Source organism: Phyllobates terribilis, unplaced genomic scaffold, assembly GCF_046119375.1.
Source record: "Phyllobates terribilis strain yellow unplaced genomic scaffold, ASM4611937v1 Scaffold_7__3_contigs__length_470593459, whole genome shotgun sequence".
Lineage (NCBI taxonomy): Eukaryota > Metazoa > Chordata > Amphibia > Anura > Dendrobatidae > Phyllobates > Phyllobates terribilis.
The window spans coordinates 330,120,773-330,140,505 of NW_027362767.1; the positions used below are offsets into that span (position 1 = coordinate 330,120,773).

Sequence of the window (19,733 nt, forward strand, 5' to 3'; positions counted from 1 at the left end):
AAACTATGTCGTACGAGGAACGGTTAGAGGATCTGGGAATGTTTAGCTTGCAAAAAATAAGACTGAGAGGAGACTTAATAGCTGTCTACAAATATCTGAAGGGATGTCACACTGTAGAGGGATCATCCTAATTCTTATTTGCACATGGAAACACAAGACACAATGGAATGAAACTGAAAGAGAAAAGATGCAGATTAGATATTAGAAAAACGTTTTTGACAGTGAGGGTGATCAATGAGTGGAACAGGCGGCCACGAGAGGTGGTGAGCAGGGGGTTGGACACCATGACCCTGGAGGTCCCTTCCAACTCCAACATTTGATGATTCTCTATATCAGCAAATAAATATTAAAATAAAGAAAACTACACTCAAAGTTGGCTTACTATATACATATTTATTTCAGGTTACGATTGTAAATCAAACAAAGCCATACACACTGTTTAAGTAAAAAAATTCTAGGCAAATATTACGACAATAATTACAAAAAAATGCTTCATTTATTTTAGCTATGTGTTAGAAATACTCTGTACAAGCCACACATGTGCTGTAACCCCACATACAAGAAATCAGACTAAGTCGTAAGTACAAATGCTTTACCTTGCAGCTATGATTTTCACAAAGGTATAGGGAATTGCTCACACACATTTCTTTACATAGAATTATTGGACATGTCCTATTTATCCCGCAGCGACCTGTTGTGAGTGGGAATCTTGAATTTGATGGAGCTAATAAGCAACTTCCCAGCAAATAGCGAAAAGTGGATTTCTGAGGGATATTCATACACATTTGTAAACCTGTTCTGAATACAGAAAATTTACCTCTGAAAGGGCCTTTGATTGCAAACTGGTAAGTACATATATAGTACTCTGCAAATACACTCCTGCTACTTCAATTACTCCCTGTACAAAAGCAAGCAATGCAAGATCATCAAAATGTGACTACAGGAAAATCAAAGTCACCATTCTTCCTCCGGTCGAGTATACAGGCACCATAAACTATCTGTACTGTAATGTGGACACCAGTTACTGCACGTGTATTCCATTGGCCAAGGCTGTTGGTACTCCTGCTAACATGCAGCAGCACACGCCTGTTTACTGGCAGTATCCACCTGTTACCGGGCAGCAATCGCTGTCTTATTGTCATCTGATAGCCTGGCACAACATCGCACTGCAGTGATGATGATGATGGACTCAAAAGTAGAGTCACGGATGCTGGCAGGGAGGCGGTGGTACTCCGGTACTCATGGAGCGACTTGCCGATGGAATGGCCATCTACAGTGGTCCAAGGGGTTTTCTAGGATCATAATATTAGCGGCCTATGCTTTGCATAGGCAATCAGTGTGTGCCTGGTGGGTGTCATACAGCACCCCTATTGATCGGCAGTTTGAAAGGGCAGTGGACAATAATGTTGACCTAAAGATAAGCCAACGATATTTTGATCCCAGAGAACCCTGTAAGACTGGAGCGCACAGTTGATATACACTGCATGTATAAAGCCTGTGTTTTTATTAAAATGCATCATTTATATCCAGTTTTCAGTATACCCTACATCTGTAGATGAACAATTGTGGCATCACAGCCATTGTGTACATGTGTGTATTTCAGAGTCAAAATGTGACTACAGGCAAAACTTGAAAATACACTTAAAGCCCAAGTAAAAGTATTTTCCGGGATGAATAAAAAACGGGCCAAGAGGTAAAATGTCAAAATAGTAAAAGAAGCTTTACTTAACAAATCCTCCACTGCTCCAGCGCAAACCCTTGCTGTACTGCAGTGAGAAGTGTCACGTTGAAACGTGACCACTGCAGGCAATCACTGGCCTTAGTCACACCACTGAGGTCAGTACTTGGCTCCGGTGGTCACATATGTGGACAGCACATCACTGCAGTACTGAAAACAGAGACTAGCAAGAAGCACTGGATTGGAGAGGTGGGAAATTCAACAGGAAAGTAATGCTATTACTATTATATACAGAAATCTCCTCACCCAGACCATTTACACGTTTCAATTATTGTCACAATTCCCAGTATGAAAAAAAATAAGAATATTTTTATATTATCAATCAAACATTGTCAAATTGTCACATGAATAGGGAAAGTCAACTACTCCTATTAAGCAGTAATCTCAGTATGATCAAATTTGTGTTCAAAATTGGTCCTTGTATGTACAATCGTAATCATGTGAATGTCCATGCTCCTAACGATAAGTCTTAAAGGGATCTGTCAGTAGGATTTCACACCCCATAATATTTATATGCGCATGCAGCTCTTTCAAAGAGAAGTCCAGCAATACCTTTACATGACCAGTCCGTTTCTCCATTACTGAGAAATCCGCTGTTGAATTTGTATGTAAATGGAATTGGTAGATCGGAATACTCTGTCACTCCAGCTCTATCCTGCCCACACCCGCCTCCTCCTGCTTGACTGACTGCTCCTTTGCCTGAAGTCACACAGTATAGAGGCTGTCAGTCATGCAGAAGGAGATGGACGGGGAATAGAGCTGGAGTGACAGAGGCTTCAGATCTACTAGAGTCCTTCAGCCTCATTTGTATATCAATTCAAACATGGATTTCTCTGTAACAAAGAAACAGACTGGCCATGTAAAGGTATTGCTGGACTTCTCTTTGAAAGAGCTACATAAGTGTATAAATAGTTTGGGGTGTGAAATCCTGCTGACTGATTAGCTTTTTAACTACTAATGAACAGTCCTAAAAGGGAATCTCTTACCAAAACTGTTTAATAATAATAAAAAATGCCTTTGTTGCCCATAAAATTAACTTCATAAAGTTATATAAGGCAATGTACACATTCTAAAAAAAAATAAAATAAATAAATATATAATTTTTTCTTCTTTATTTTATTTATTTATTTTTTAAATTGTCCCAGTACATCTAGGAAAAGAAGAAAAAATAATGAAGCAACTTTGCTTTGTTTTTGTTAATTTCCAATTGTAATTTTTAATTAAGACCTACTGCAAAGTTGTTTCATTTTTAATTTTGGATATTCTGGGACAATATAAAGTGGTAAAACAAAAGGTGTACACAACCTTTAGGGATCCCTGGTGGCATCACTTTTACCGAACCACCTATACTCTCTCTAAAAATAACTGTTCAGCCCAAAAATTAAGCACCAAAACTGTTTAGAAAAAAATCCCCAAAAAAACACTGTATTCCAAGATTTTCTTAAAAGGCACAGTGTCCTTTAAATGTAATTTCTAAAAAAATAAATATGCCAAACAGAATCGGATGACATTCGCAGTCTGACTTGTCTTCTCAGACGGACCTACTACATCTAGATATCTAAAGAAACACGAACGCAATGAAAACATATTAACACGTCTGTGCAAAACTTTCATCTACGTACAGAAACTTCTCTTCAGTTTTAAAAGTATTTTTTTAATGCACTTAAGGTCTTAAACCTCACTTCATTGCTACAATTTCCCTTTACCAATATACTATTGTATATACAAAATGCTTTATGCTTTTACATCATTTCATACTAAATGTTTAATAACCTTTTTATATCAATCTAAAACTTTACAATAATTTACAACCTAATGCAGAAGAGAAGTTCCCTTCAAATACTGTAGTTTGTAAAAGGCGACTGGATCATTTAGCTGGGATTGGTACCAAGTATAGAATATTACATGAGACGAGAGAAAATGTCCTTGGCTGCCTTTATGGAAGCATGTAGGGATACAAACTTTGGCCTCTTGCACTCTGGGGCCCTTTTATATCCAATTTATACAGAAACCAATAAAAAGGAATTTTAAGGCCGGGATCACGTCTTTTTTTGCACACATCTGTGGCTCTATTGAGGCTTCCGTCTGAAAAGCAGGATTCCAGTGGATCCGTTGAGAGGGTCATTGACTTTCATGAATCAGATGGAGTCACTTTGTGTTGTTCGCCCCTCATTTTCGGTAATATATGCCTTTTTCAAGTGTAAACAAAAACGCTGTTGACTTTGTTTTTTGGTGCCATCATGAAAAAGGTGTATACTCCTGAAAATGAGGTCAAACAGAGACCAATTAATCTATCTTCTTCGTTAAAGTCAATGACCCTTCCAACAGATCCACTGGAATTCTGCTTTTTAGGGCTTCAACCAGAAGCCACAACAGAGCCACTGACGTGTGCCAAAAGCGTGATGTGAACATAGTCTAAGGCATACAGGAGGGACAGTATGGACCCATAGACTGCCATGTATCTATTATTAATGCTCAGTACAGCTCAGAAGTTGTGTGTGCATGGGCCTCTATTGTTAAGGTGTAAATCTGTTGGACATGAAAAGCAACCAACAAATAGTCACAAAGTCTGTCTTGATGAATCGGGGCCTATGTTCAAGTCAGTCTTGAAGAGGTGACGAGGTGGAACGCCACAGCTTGTCATAAATTAGATGAGCTATGTCCCCCCCACTTCACCCAATTTGACGGGGCTGAGGAAGACTTGCCAACAGTCTCAAAATTTTTGTGCAACTCCACATTGCGCAAAAGTTTTGCGACTTTTCAAAGAAATTTATGATAGACTTCTGAGTGGTGTCAAAATTCCACATTTATCCTCATCACCCATACACAAAGAGCTCAACTAAGCATGTGTGATCTCAATGGGGACAGTGGAGTAGCCTGCCAGCAGCCACTTCTAGCGACGGCTTATATTGGGCATGTTCAATCCAACATGTCCGACCCTTCTCCCCTCATTCAATGACCAACCCTCATCTAATGTGTATAGCCACCTTGACAGTGTTCAGCTAAGATGACATTACACATATGTACACACTGCTCAGAAAGAAGTATACAGCATTGATGTGCTCAAGATTTTATAACCCCCTACTAATACAATAGGTAAAACTGGTCTAGACGAAGCCACTAGAATAGTATGAAAGGGGTTATCCAAGCTTATGATATTGCTGACCCCGCATCAGTCTCAGTTTGGAGGGAGTCCAACGCTCAGAACCGGCCCAATCAGCTGGATGTAAATAGTGAGCGGAGTCGAAACAGCACGGCTCCTTTCACTGTATAGTGGCCATTGCCGAGTACTGCAGCTCAGCTTTTATTCAACTGCCAGAGCTGATCATTGGGGGAAGCCGGGTGTCGGATTTAATGATGGGTCATCAATATGATAAGTCCAGACAACCGCTTTGAGTTTCTCAATACACTGAGCACAAGTCTGTCTATTAAAGTTCATTAGGAGAAATTTCAGAAGACAAAACAGGATATTATTGAAAGGCATAAAATAAGGCCAAGTGTAAATAGCAAAGCATCCACAGGAAAAAAAAACACCCCACAATGCATAGCGCACCCACTTACAACTAGATTACTAAAGTCCAATTATCTTTTCACAGGCCTAAAAAGAAGAATAGGGGTAATGTGGAAAAACTATACAGATCTTGCAAATTAGAGCAATGTGTTAGATAAGGTTGGCATTCATATTAATGTTCAAAACGAATCTGTCAGCAGGTTGGTTAAGCTACGTAATCTGACAGCTGAGTGATGTAGGGACAAATACCCTGATTCCAGTGATGTATTCACATAGCTTATTGGGTGCAGCAGTTGTGACAGAATCACAGTTTTCTCAGAGCTCTGGAATGCTGAGCCCTGTATAACCCCGCCCACATCACTGATTGGCTGCTTTCTGTGTACAATCAGTGGTGGGGGCGTGGTTGGACCAGGAGTCACAAGACACCTAGTCCTACTCCTGATAAAACAGGGATTTTATTGAAAGAGGAACACAGCCTAGTAAGTGATACATCACCGGAATCAGGGACTCTGCCCCGATATCAAATACCTTTCATACATAGCAAAAACCTGCTGACACATTCCCTTTAATGAAATTAGAAAAAAATCATAAGAGACTTTTACTGTAAGGTTTTCAATTACCAATCACACAGGTGAAATTCAATCTTTCTAACATTAAGAAAACTTGAGAGGTTATCAACAGCTATCAGCCAAGACCTGAAACAAGTTAAAAGAAAAATGGTGATTTCTGATGAACAGTAAAATACTGAGCAATATGCCATAAAGCTGTACAGTACACAAGCCGCCCTGTGTGACCAGCACAAGGAAGATACAACCCTGGGGCACACCGTACAATAAGACAAAAGGAAAGAAAAACAATGACAAATCTGGAAAAATAGCAACTCAACAAGTCGCACCCTCTACTCTGGTCAATAGATATTCACAAGTCCAATGTGACACGGTTACAAGCCCACCAGAGGGCTTTTCCTACATACCAGTGCAACATATAAAAAAGATAATTTCAAAGATCTTAAAAAGGCACATTTTTATTCAACCGCGAAGTGTTAAACTTCATCCAAAGTAAGGCATCATTCAAAATGGCCTCCCCGAAATTGAGCAGAGTCCGTATCTATACTTCATACAGGAGATTTTTTTTTTTTTCTTCCTTTTTTGTTATTGTTCAAAATGGAGTTTGCAAGATTCGTGAAGGTGATGGAGGGGAGGTGGAGGAGCTGTTCATTTTTGGTGAATTTGAGATTTGAAGTTCTTCAAGTTTCTTTATATAATCGTCTCGTACAGCCAGGAGCTCCATGTAACGCTGTTCCACTGGGTTTGGTTGCTATTGACAAAGGTAAAAAAAAGGCAAAAAATAGGTAATTCCAATATACCAATAATTAGGTATTTTATTTTATATAAATAACATGTCTCGTCAATGTAAAACTGGAGACCTGAATCCTTGGCACCTCCACTTGCAGCTGGATGTAAACGGTGTACAGAGCCGGTATGCCGCGGCTCCATGCACTGTGTAGTGGCTGCTGCCAGGTACTGCAGATCAGCTCCTGCTCTCTTCAATAGATGTCGATCTTCAGCCTGAAGCCATCACTTGATGTCTGCGTTTAGCCCAGACCTTAGGCCCCTTTCAGACTTCTGCACTTAAAGTACGTGTCTTTTAATCTCCATCTGTCCATGTGCATCCAAGCTCCTCCTAGCAGAATGAGCGGTCCTACTCTTATTTGCTAAAAACTACATTTCCCGGCAGCACTTGCTTCTCCTCAGTGCTACAGACACCTCTCCCCTTTCCTTTGCGCCCCTGACTAGCCCTACCTGTCTGAGTTACCATCAGGCTAATCTAAGTGTAGAATTCACCTTATGCTTCTGCGCACACTGTGCTCCTTCATAGAAGGTACCCGGTCTGACAGATTTTATCTTGGGCCATCTACATCATTATGGCGGCTCTGTGGTTTTACAACACTGTTAGCTTGTTGTTATCAGAGCTCAACCCCTCCACAACAAAAGTGCAGAGCAGTGATTGTTGCCTGTTGTGGACATATCAGTTTTGCGAAACTGCAAGTGCTGCTGTGGTGATGCATGTGGCAGAAGATAATCCGCTGTTGTATGCATCAACAGAGCAGCATTTCCAGTTTCACATCACGGGTCTCTCAGCAGCAGAAAACAAACACAACTCAACTAATCTCAGCCACAGTATACAGACCCATTCTGAAGTACATCTCTCATTTTAGCCCCTCTCCACAGTCTCATTCTGCAGTACATCTTAATGGTTGATAGTGATTTTAACTCAAACTATTGTGCCACTACTGGATCCCATCTTATGTGCCTTCTTAATAATATGCCACCTTGTGCTAAAGTTTGATTTGTCGGTTCACAAAAAGACACAAAGTTTACCTGCTGTCGGATTCTTGTATTCCACCTAATATAGTAATTGACCCAGAGCTCCAGGTGACGCATGCTAGCAACAGGGTACAAGACTCGATTGGACTCCTTGGTGTAAAAGGGATTTATGTACTTTGACTTTTCACTGTTTATCCAGGACCACAAGGACTGCGTCTTTTCTCTAAGTTTCTAGGATGAAAGAAGCATAAATCTAGCAACTGAAAATGACGATAAAACATGTCTCTCTGCTTAATTTCCATCTATATTTAGGCTAGTGACCAATTGTAAATGTAACTACAGGATGTAATATTGTAACACCAGTGATGTAAAAATAGGGCCAGAGGTGCCGCCGTAACACCACTGTCTCACAATTGTGCAGCCAGCGCCCTGCCGTGTGTTCCTCCTTTGTTAATGACGCATTTCAATCTTATGTAGACCGTTCTATACACCCAGCGTGGAGCTACTTGCCTCTTTTTCTCTCACAGATTCGCAGTTAAACAAGAAAGAGCCAAATCGGCAGCTGTACAGATGATCCAGAATGGTGATTAGAAAATGCTCATTGAACTCAAATGCTGTTGGAAACTAAAAAGGGAAAATAACAGCACAATTGTTGTGAGACAACAGGCATCTAGTTGTACAGTACAGCAGATTTCTCAAGAATGGCTGATAACAGCGGTCCGGCACGGATGAAGAACTTACCTGTTTAGACATTTGCCATACGCAGTCTATGAACTGAAGGAAGATTGGAGATCTGTCGGCATCAGCGTGATTTTTATCGCCGTGTCCAATTCTCTAAAATTATGAATAACAATTTTTAACAGCCAGGAAAAAAATAAATAAAAACAGTTTTATAGTACAGTCAGTTACCAAATAGGTGTGATTTTGAGAGCGTTTTATCACCCCCCAAAATTAAAGTACTTTGTGGGTAAAACTGTCATTTTTTAATTTATTTTTTTTTATAAACATGTATTAGTCCCACAAGGACTAATGATAACATTTGATAAAAGTGCACTACTTATGTAGTGCAGTGCATTTAAGCTTGTGTGTATAGTACACGCTCAGGTAGCAGATTACACCATCCTTGTCAGAATCTGATAGGCAGAGGAATATGGCAGACACAAGACCATTGTGAGACCTCCGATTGCGGTAGTAAAGCAATGAAATCCCACAATCATATTGTTGGGGTGCAGACTGTCTGATAGAGGGAGAGCTCTGTTAAACTTGTCATAAACTGCTGTCACTATTAATAGTGATATCTGGGGGGTTAAAGTGCTGACATCCGCACTAGCTCTGGCAAAAGCACATGCAGAGGGAGTTCAGCTGTACAATACAGCTTGCTCTTGCTGCAGATGGCATTATTATTATAGCGCCATTTATTCCATGTGAAAAAGGGGGTATACATAGCAAAAACAATTACAAAAATCTTGAACAAAGACGTGACGGCAAACTGGTACAGGAACAGGAGGAAAGAGGACCCTGCCCGCGAGGGCTCACAATCTACAAGGGATGGGTGAGGATACAGTAGGTGAGGGTACAGCTTGTCGTGCAGCGGTATGGTAGAGCAATGGTTACTGCAGGTTGTAGGCTTGTTGGAAGAGGTGGGTCTTCAGGTTCTTTTTGAAGGTTTCCCCGGTAGGCGAGACAGTCTGATGTGTTGGGGTAGAGAGTTCCAGAGTACGGGGGAAAAAACGGGAGAAATCTTGTATGCGATTGTGGGAAGAGGAGATAAGAGGGGAGTAGAGGGGATCTTGTGAGGATTGGAGGTTGCGTGCAGGTAAGTACCGGGAGACTAGGTCACAGATATATGGAGGAGACAGGTTGTGGATGGCTTTGTATGTCATGGTTAGGATTTTGAACTGGAGTGTCTGGGCAATGGGGAGCCAGTGAAGGGATTGATAGAGAGGAGAGGCCGGGGAATAGCGGGGGGGACTGGTGGATTAGTCAGCCATCAGAGTTTAGGATAGACTGGAGGGGGGCGAGAGTGTTAGAGGGGAGGCCACAGAGCAGGAGGTTGCTGTAGTTGAGGCGGGAGATGATGAGGGCATGCACTAGTGTTTTTGCAGATTCATGGTTGAGGAATGTGCTGATCCGGGAGATATTTTTGAGTTGGAGTCGGCAGGAAGTGGAAAGGACTTGGATATGTGGTTTGAAGGAGAGTTCAGAGTCCAGAGTTACCCCGAGGCACATCTCCGAAGTCCATGCCAATCCGAACACGTACTTGTAACTTGCCGCACCAGGACATACATGTCACAATTTTGCTTGAAAAAAATGTTAAACTGTAAAAATAATGTGTGACCGCCTAATGTTTAGCTGACATAATAGTTTGTATAGAAAGGCAATCTAAGCATTTGCCAGAGATAAATATTTAACAGTGAATGTATACGTCAATGGTTTTCCTGCAACTTTCCAGGCCTCGCTATGCACAGACCACCATTCTTCTTACATCATAATTACATGTATATGTGAGTCTGTATGCAGCTCACCACCGCGGATATGTCCAATATGAAAGGGTAATCGTCGTTTCAATTTTTATTCCATAAATCAATAGTACATGAGAAGAAGCAACTTTGTAATATATCTTATCAGAGAATTCTGCTTCTTTCTCCTCCTGGGCTGATCTTTCATTCTCAAGTAAGTGGTAAAATATATGTAATCTTCATTCAGTGAACACAGATTTTTCCGTTCCATTACTAAGACAGGAGAGGAAATATAGTGCTCATAATGTCCCATGGGAGGTGGGAGGAGGAGCAGACATTCTGCTGCAAGTTCTCCATAGACCTTTATGAGCACCAACTGTCTCCAATTTCAGCAATGGGAAATTCTGAATTGAATTATCAGTTCAGGAGGACAAAAGCAGCAGATTTCTCCAATAAGATATATTAATGTTTCTTATTTGTATGTGTACTATTGATTTATGAAAAAACAATTAAGATGGTTACTCCTTAAAAGGTTCTTTAAAACCAATTGTTTTCCAAAACAGAACTGTATCCTGACAGTTTTAGATAAAGTTTCAGGCCATTTTTGCTTTAAAGGGCTTGTTCTGGCCTGCGATATTGAGGACATATGCAGTATAATTTCAGTGGGTGCCCAACTCTTGATCAGTGGATTGAAAGGCCTGCAGCTGTGCAGTGAGTGCCACTTCCCCTTCATTGTTTAGCGGCACAGCCCCGTACAGTTTATTTTGGCTGTCTCTACTACTGCATTTTAATCCCCTTCACTTGAATGGACTGAGTAGCAAAGATCAGTAAAACCACACACACAAAGTACAGAGCTGGGCCTGGTTCACAATGTAGGAAATTTGGATATGTTGCTCATAATTCCTTTTATTCCACAGTATCAAAAAAATGACCAAGAATAAAATGGGGAGCATTGACCTCTTTGAATCCTATAGAAAATTTTAAAACATACTGCCAACTAACTTTTTCTGAAAAGAAAAAAAAAAAAAAAAAAAAGGAGGTTCCCATACTTACCGATCCAAACTTATGCCCAAAACTAATCCACTCCTTTTGGACCAACACCTCAAAGCCTTCTACAGTCCTGTAGTAGCTGTCCAGCATCAGCATGGCCAGAGACGTCAGCTGGGCTGTCCGGTCCCAGCCGTCGCTGCAGTGCACCACCACAGAACTTTTCCCAGACACCACCTTATCCGCTACCTGAATGGCTCCTGTCAAGACCAGCTGAAGAGAGAAGAAAAACCGCTCAGGTCAGTACAAGCCACCGTAGTGGCCACTGTGCCCATATTATATATCTACAGATTTTATATAGTGTATATATATCCTGAGGGTGCATTTACAATGATGCAACATTAAAAAGGGGTTTTCTGTCTTGGGAAAACCTTTGTCCTCCAACTGTAGTTGGTTTTAAAAAATAAATAAATTGTGCTTTACTCACCCTCCCGGGGTCCAGCGCTGAGTCTCTGCTGCTGCTCCTAATGTCTGGTATTGTCTGCAGCGCTGAAGTCATGTTGACAGCGCTGCGTCAGTAAGCCAAGTGGCTCTGCCCCAGCTGACGGCATGATCTGCTGAGCTCACTGATTGACTGCAGTGCTATTGACAATGCAATAACAGAGCGGTGGTGAAGACACAATGCTGGACCAGCTAAGGGTGAATAAGGCACCGGCAGGCAAACCAAATGATTTCACCCAACAAACTAGTATTTCGCCAGGCAATCGGCAGCTTATTTTTGTGAAAATAGCTAAAATCAATTGTTCTTAAAAAAATAAAAATGCACCTATAGGGAATGAGCATACACCTACTGTCCCAATCACACCATTCACTCATTTAGCATCTATGAGACAATACACAAATACTACATAGACAAACCACAATCTAGAGATGGGGAATAATGATAACCTGAGGCTGCCCCTACTTCCCCTCATTTCCACCTTCAGCACTGCGTATTAACGCTTCCCACTCACCTTAATGTGCTCTAACCAGTGAGTAGACTCCAGGCTAGATAACCAGTGAGACTCCTCAACATGTGGAAAGACAATATCCTTCAGCTTCTTCAGAGATTCTCGCATTACGTGAATGTTATGGATATCCAGAAAGACAAGTTCCGCGAATGGATATGCATCCTCGCTCTCGTAGCCCCCTCCCGTTGCCTACAGAAAGACCACGTGGGATACAGAATAGCTCCAAGTATAAAGTACAGATTAGAGGCCAAATAAAGCACTGACACACAGAAACCATGTGCATAATGCCGCCATCCGCAACAGATTAGGACAACTGTAGTAACACAATCCCAATATCTATTACTACTTTATGACATGTTGCCAGGCTGCATTAAATGTACAGTGGAGGTCTAGAAGAGCCTTACTGGAGTACAAATGTATTGGGAGCCGTTCTTGTCCGAGAGCCGGCTCGACCCAAACACTCACAACTTGCGGTTTCCGGCTGTGGTGATATTACTATTCCATGTGACTGTTGGATAGGGTCACTTGTTGTAGTCGTCACGGCTGCACACATTACCATCCTTACAAGGCTATCATTGTGTGCAGCACTACTTTTGAACGTCACAAAATAAGAAAAATCAAAATATATTTAAAATGGTACTCCCATCTTATATGTGATAGTATATAGGTGATCAGGATCCGCCGTTCTGTGCAGCTTCCCTACTCCAATCTAGAGAATCTCTCACTTGCCAGTTATTTATTACACCTGGCCGGAAAGTCATTCTTTGCCTAAATCTGATATTTCTTATTTGTTCCCAAGATATGGCCCCTCCTGTATGTAAAGTTAATCCACAAGGGAGCGCGGGCTTCTTGAGATCACACCCCCTTGGCTAAATTAGTAGATTTACATACAGGGAAGAGGGTCCATGTTTCAGGAACAAAAGAAACAAAAAAGTCACTCAAAAGAACAGCGGCATTTATACCACATGTTAAAATCCATGTAACTGCAGTAATACCTTATACATGCACAGAGAGGGCAGCCGTGATATCAATGACTTGGGTGAAGTCTCTTACCTTATTAGCCACAGCATTTACATTGGGCCTGGCATCATAAATTGTCAGTTTGGAGGTTTGATTATTGGCATCTTTAATTATCTCTAGGTACCGCTCATCATCCTTATTCCGCTTGCCGCTCATACCGACCAATGGCTGACTGCACCTTGTGATAACGGACTGATTTTCTGGATGTATCCAAGACAAAACCTGTGGGGTGAAGAAATGTATTATTCAGAAACCAAGGAAGATTATTTTGTCTTAAGACTCAGAGGGTTGATCCATCAGCGCTGAGGACATCCTGGTGACAGGAGCCTTAGAAGATGCGGAGGGCCAGTACAGGTCATGCACCGGTCCTATCCATTAGAAGAGGAGGAGACCTCTATATAGAAGGGAGCATGGTCCGTGCAACCCTCTAACGCAGGGATGTCAAACTCAAATACACAAAAAGGACCAAAAAAAGGACAGTGAATTCCTCCACAGTCCCCTCTACAGTATGATGACCCTGCAGTACCCCCCATCCTCAACTCCCCTGTCAAAGTATGGTGACCCCAACACAGTATGATCCGCCAACTGTGATCCCCATACAGCCCTCCACACAGTAAAATGGGCCACAAATAGTCCTCCATTCAGAATAATGGCCCTCACATAGTCCTCTATATGGCGTTGCGGGCCAAATATAGTCACCATAAGGAACAAATTTGGCCCACGGGACAGAGTTTGACATATGTGCTCTAACAGTCCATGACATGAGCTGCTGAGCTCGCTATTGGCTACAGCAGAGACCCCCGCGACCCAAGCAGCGGAGACGTGAAAGTCCCTTTACGAGCAGCTGTATGATCCCCCATCACATTCTGTATGTAGTATATGGCAGGCGGGTAACCTTTTGCCGGGTTTGCACTTTGCCGATTGTCAGTACATTAATATACATTAGTGAATTATTTTCCACATTACAACTTTGCTTTTGGTGAATTTATGAGAGAAATAAGTGAATTGATTCTCCCACTGAATTCTAGCGACAAAAATGTCAAAACAGGAAAATTGATTTGTTCGCCCAAAATGCTAACAAGACCTGAGCAGAAGTCTTCATACCCACTATTCAGCCGATGTACAGAATAGGCTCGGAGAAAGGAATCATCAGATTCTGCCATCACTCTGGTAAAATGTAATGTAATCTGTGTCCTGTGATACCGACCATCATCATCTGATTTGCTAATAACAAAATATTTGAGAAGGTGGTCTTAAAATGTTATTTTCTGTCACTTTGTATTTTTCTCAGAAAAGATAGGTCCTCTAATGAGCAGTAATTAGCTTGCGCCATTCCATATTGTTGGATGTATTCCGCAGGATGTCTGGGGTCACAGCCTGAATTTCTCGCTGTATGTTCTCTCAGAGGCCTGTAATGTTCGTAGCTTGTTACTGTACACCCGGACCCTTCAAATGGCCCCAAAGGAAAACATTTTGGTGGCCACTGTCCCTTGGAGATTTACCCTCATCAAAGAAGGCTTCAACACACGGTTTGAACAGCGGATTCCGACCTCCAAACTTCTTTAGAAACTCACTTTGGCTCAGTTTTCCATTAAATTTTCACAATGAAAACACGCTCTTCCAAACTGTATCTGTACATTGTTGACAAATGAAGAAGGAATTTTGGCAGGAATTAAATGCAAGCAGCACACGCTACAGACACGAAGAAAGACGTGCAGCAAGTCTATCTCCTCGTGTAGACTGGTGGGGCGACAAGTCTGTGAGACCACTCGGTGCGAGGAGGTTTCTCATCACTGTCGCTGAGGTTCATTACACTCATTTTTCATAATCCAAAATATGTACAGTCCAAATTTCAGTACGGTCGACTATCTCCTTTAGAAGTTACAGCAATTTTTCCAGGTAAAGTAGTGAGTGAATCACTCTGTACAAACACCAGTTTGGCTACAGAAAAGCTCTGTACAAAAGTGATAGGCAGGGGAGGTTGCCAATAAAGAAAGACAATGGGGTGTACTAGCTACGCTGTGGGGATCCCCCGTATGTCACATTTAAAGGGAATGTGTTGTCAGAAAAGGACCTATTTAAAATCAGATTTTAGAGCTTCGCATTATTTATTTTGGCATTTTTTTTTACATATCAATCTTTATTACTAAAATATCATTAATCTTGCAATTTTCCCCAAGGGTCAATTGAGAAATTTTAGACTCCTACTTCCTTTCCATTCAGGAAGAGTTTTCAGCAAGGCGCCATATTATCAGAGAACAGGATTACAATGACAGAGGACACCTTCATACTCAGCTGATAGCTGACACGCAATGACCTGTCTCCTTTTTCCTTCACAATGACCTTTGCACATGCGCATTAGACACTTCAACACAAAAGATAGGGTTGGGATCTAATCATTGTGGTTAATGTACATGTGTTAACTGAAACACTAACAAAAAGTTAGAGTCTAAAAAAGCCACAGTGGTCAGTGTGAATATTGCAAGAGTTCTAATTGTTAGAAAAGATTGTACTACAGTAGGGGGTAAAGGGAGAGTTAAAAAAAAAAAAAAAAAAAAAAAACACACAAATTAATTTAAAGCACCACTCCAGTGCTTTTTTATTTTACCCCTAGAGTGGTGCAACTAATCCAAGTTCCCTGCCCCTAGCCTTATACTTACCAGCCGCTGTTTTCATCTGTTATTGGTGCTACTTGGGTCGGTCTCCAGCAGTTTATAACCTGCGCAATCGCTTCAGTGTTTCCTGGACGGATCCATAAGTCACAACTCAGTGTAAGTCTATGAGAGGAAGAACGAGGCCACAACGAGCCTCTAATAGACTTGCACTGAGAGCTTGAGACCATTACCTATGACTTCCAGTCAGTCAGAAGTTTTGGTCTCAAAATGGCGGCGTGGGACCGGAGCGACACCGATTTAATTTACCCTGTACAATTGCTAACTCTTGCACATACCGGAATCCTGTTCCTGGACCTGAAGGCAGCGACTTTCCTGAGATCATCATCTGTAGCATTAAATGGGACTATTAACAGAGGAGGGTAGGTGTCACAGAATTCATACTTTTGATTCATAAAGGTTAATCTCCAATTATCGTTTGGTAAACCCTAGGGTAAAAGGAGGAGAGAAATAAAATAATGTTAGTAATTTCACTTCTTGGCATTATTTTTGTAATTGCATGTTGAGCATGTAACCACAGGGTGGTGATCAAATCTCACAATATGAAGGCCATCTGCCTTACAGATTCCTCATACACTATAGAAGGGGGAACAGGGCACAAAAGACACAAATGCCAGGCCGAGCATTTCACACCATGGTCTGCAACAGCATCCATGAACAGGCTCATGGTGTGACGAGGACCGGGAGGTGTATCTGAGCCCTAAGTGGAAATGTACAGACACAGAATACTGGGTGTAATCGCTTTAATGGCATAATGATTGAAAATGCTAGGAGGGCGGAGTGGCCATAGAGCTGGCAGCTGCTGTACTAACAGGCTGACTCAACCTGGGCACGAAGCCCGGAGCCGCGCTCATCCCACACGAACGTTTCATCTCAACCTCTTACTGCTTTGTATCATCAGCCTGACACAGAAGAGGGCTGCAGAACACGTCCTATAAATGACAGAAGTATTAGTTGTCAGACTGTGTGACACCTGATTTATCTTCTATCACAATACAATCTGTAATTCTCCTCCAGTTCCAGTACAATCTGCCCATCATATACACTACACATCACATGGCCAGACACTTCCAGCTCACACCCAAAGAGTAGGAGTGTGCACTCATTTTATCCTTCACCCCCCCTTCCTGGACAGAAAAGTATCACTTATATAAAATATATATTCTCCATCGTGTTTAACCACTTCGCGCCAGAGCCTGTTTTTGCCTTCGTGACCGGGCCAATTTTTACAATTCTGACCACTGTCACTTTATGAAGCAATTACTCTGGAACGCTGCAACGGATTCCCCTGATTCTGAGACTGTTTTTTTGTGACATATTGTACTTCATGATAGTGGTAAAATTTCTTCGATATCACTTGCGTTTATTTGTGAAAAAATCGGAAATTTGGCGAAAAGTTTGAAAATGTTGCAATTTTCAAACTTTGAATTTTCATGCCCTTTAATCAGAGCGATATGTCACACAAAATAGTTAATGAATAACATTTCCCACATGTATACTTCACATCAGCACAATTTTGGAACCAAATTTTTTTTTTTGTTAGGGAGCTATAAGGGTTAAAAGTTGACCAGCGATTTCTCATTTTTACAACAAAATTTACAAAAACATTTTTTTAGGGACCACATCTTATTTGAAATCACTTTGAGGGGTCTTTATGACAGAAAATACCCAAAAGTGACACCATTCTAAAAACTGCACCCCTCATGGTGATCAAAACCACATTCAAGAACTTTATTAACCCTTCAGGTGCTTCACAGGAATTTTTGGAATGTGGAAGAAAACAATGAACATTTAACTTTTTTTCACAAAACTGCTACTTTAACCTCAAATTTTTAATTTTCACAAGGGCAGCCAGAAAAAAATGGACCCCAAAATGTGTTGTGCAATTTCTCCTGAGCACGCTGATACCCCATATGTGGTGCAAAACCACTGTTTGGGCGCACGGCATGGCTCGGAAGGTAAGGAGCGCCATTTGACTTTTGGAATGGAAATTTGACTGGAATCGATAGCGGACGCCATGTTGCATTTGGAGAGCCCCTGAGGTGCCTAAACAGAGGAAACCCCCAACAAGTCACCCCATTTTGGAAACTAGACCCCTCAAGGAACTTATCTAGATGTGTGGTGAGCACCTTGAACCCCCAGGGGCTTCACACAATTTTATAATGTTGAAGTGTGAAAATAAAAAAAACACATTTTTAAAACACAAAACTGCTACTTTAGCCTCAAATTTTTAATTTTCTCAAGGGCAGCCAGAAAAAAATGGACCCCAAAATGTGTTGTGCAATTTCTCCTGAGCATGCCGATACCCCATATGTGGTGCAAAGCCACTGTTTGGGCGCACGGCATGGCTCGGAAGGTAAGGAGCGCCATTTGACTTTTGGAATGGAAATTTGACTGGAATGGATAGCGGACGCCATGTTGCATTTGGAGAGCCCCTGAGGTGCCTAAACAGAGGAAACCCACAACAAGTGACCGAATTTTACAATCTACTCCTCTGTATAAATTAATCTAGTGGTGGGAAAATAAGTAGATAGGTAAATGGTCACTAAACCCATAGATGAATTCCCACAGAGGTGTCATTTCCATAACGGGGTCACTTCAGGGGGGATTATGCTGTTCTGGCACTTTTCAGAGTACCAGAGCTAAAGAATCCCCCCTGAAGTGACCCCATTTTGGAAATGACACCCCTCTGGGAATTCATCTATGGGTTTAGAGACCATTTTAACTCAATGGATGATTTCCAGAAACAAGCACGCAATGGAAGGTTTAGATTCTGGAAAACCCGCCCCTGGAAATTAAGTGAGCTCTACTCGAATGTGTCATTCACTAAATGAACCAAATGTTTGAATGACAAATTGGGATACATTTTTACAGTTTAAAAACGTGGTTCTGTGTGGAAGATTTTAAAGCAGTCAGTGACGCATAAGGCTGGCAATGATGGGCATTGTGGGCAATAGTAGCGGGTATCACGCCTCATTCCTCTCTTAGTACATACACGACATCTTTTCTGGGGGTTCCTTCTTGTTTCCGTTGCTGGAATAAGTGCAATAAAATGTCGCTCAGTGAGTCTTTTCACATCCTCAGATTCTAATGGATGAGCGGGGCTGACACTTTGAAAGACAAGATTTTCAATTACCTTTTCTTGATAATCAAGAAAAGGATCTGAATTTCCTGCTTTTTTGTACAACACAAAAGAATTGTATGTGGCCACCTGAAACAAATAGATAACCAACTTTTTATACCAGGTATAGGACTTTCTTGATACCTGGTATGGCTGTAGAACCTGGTCTGCAAGGTCCACACCCCCCATGTGTTTGTTGTAGTCAATGACTGACACAGGTTTTTGCTTCGGAGTGGTGGATCCTAGTTCTACAGTGGCCCTTGTGGCATCTGTGTGGATCAAGCTGAGGACAAAAATATCCCTCTTATCCCTATATTTCAGGGCAAGCAGCTCTCCGTTGCGTACAGCCCCTGACTGCCCCTTTTGGAACTTTTGGTTGACCAATGGTTGTGGAAACCCCTGACTGTTTTTACGGATGGTCCCACAAGCCCCGATGTTGTGTTCAACCAGACTTTTAAATAGGGGTATGCTGGTGTAATAATTGTCCACATATAGATTGTAGCCTTTTTGAAAAAATGGACTTATCAGCTCCCAAACAATTTTTCCTGATGTCCCCAGATAAGTAGGGCATCCTGGTGGGTTTAGTTGGCTGTCTTTCCCCTCATATATGCGGAAAGCGGATGTGTATCCGGTTGAACTTTCGCACATTTTATAGATCTTTATTCCAAACCTTGCCCTTTTAGATGGGATAAATTGCTTGAGGTGCAGTCTTCCTTTGAATTTTACAAGGGACTCATCTATAGAAATATTTTGTATTGGGGTGTAGAGGCTTAAGAATTTTTCTGCCAAATTTTCAATGATGGGTCTAATTTTATATAACCTGTCATGTTCTGGGGCATTTCTGGGCAGGCATTGACTATTGTCGTTAAAATGCCAAAACCGCATGAG

At 41.5% G+C, this 19,733-nt stretch overlaps 1 protein-coding gene across 3 annotated transcripts in view; it reads right to left on the minus strand.

Moving 5' to 3' along the window:
- Positions 1–6,257: 6,257 nt before the first annotated feature.
- The window catches only part of MTM1 (myotubularin 1), a 119,625-nt gene continuing 106,149 nt past the window's right edge, over positions 6,258–19,733 (minus strand). For all 3 annotated transcript variants that reach the window (XM_073641217.1, XM_073641216.1, XM_073641218.1), the window contains 8 exons: positions 16,003–16,152; positions 13,086–13,274; positions 12,036–12,221; positions 11,089–11,295; positions 8,318–8,410; positions 8,087–8,200; positions 7,631–7,807; positions 6,258–6,566 (listed from right to left, as the gene is read on the minus strand). In XM_073641217.1, coding sequence (XP_073497318.1) covers positions 6,408–6,566; positions 7,631–7,807; positions 8,087–8,200; positions 8,318–8,410; positions 11,089–11,295; positions 12,036–12,221; positions 13,086–13,274; positions 16,003–16,152 — 1,275 coding nt within the window. In that variant the 3' untranslated portion in view covers positions 6,258–6,407. The remainder of the gene's footprint in view (positions 6,567–7,630; positions 7,808–8,086; positions 8,201–8,317; positions 8,411–11,088; positions 11,296–12,035; positions 12,222–13,085; positions 13,275–16,002; positions 16,153–19,733) is intronic.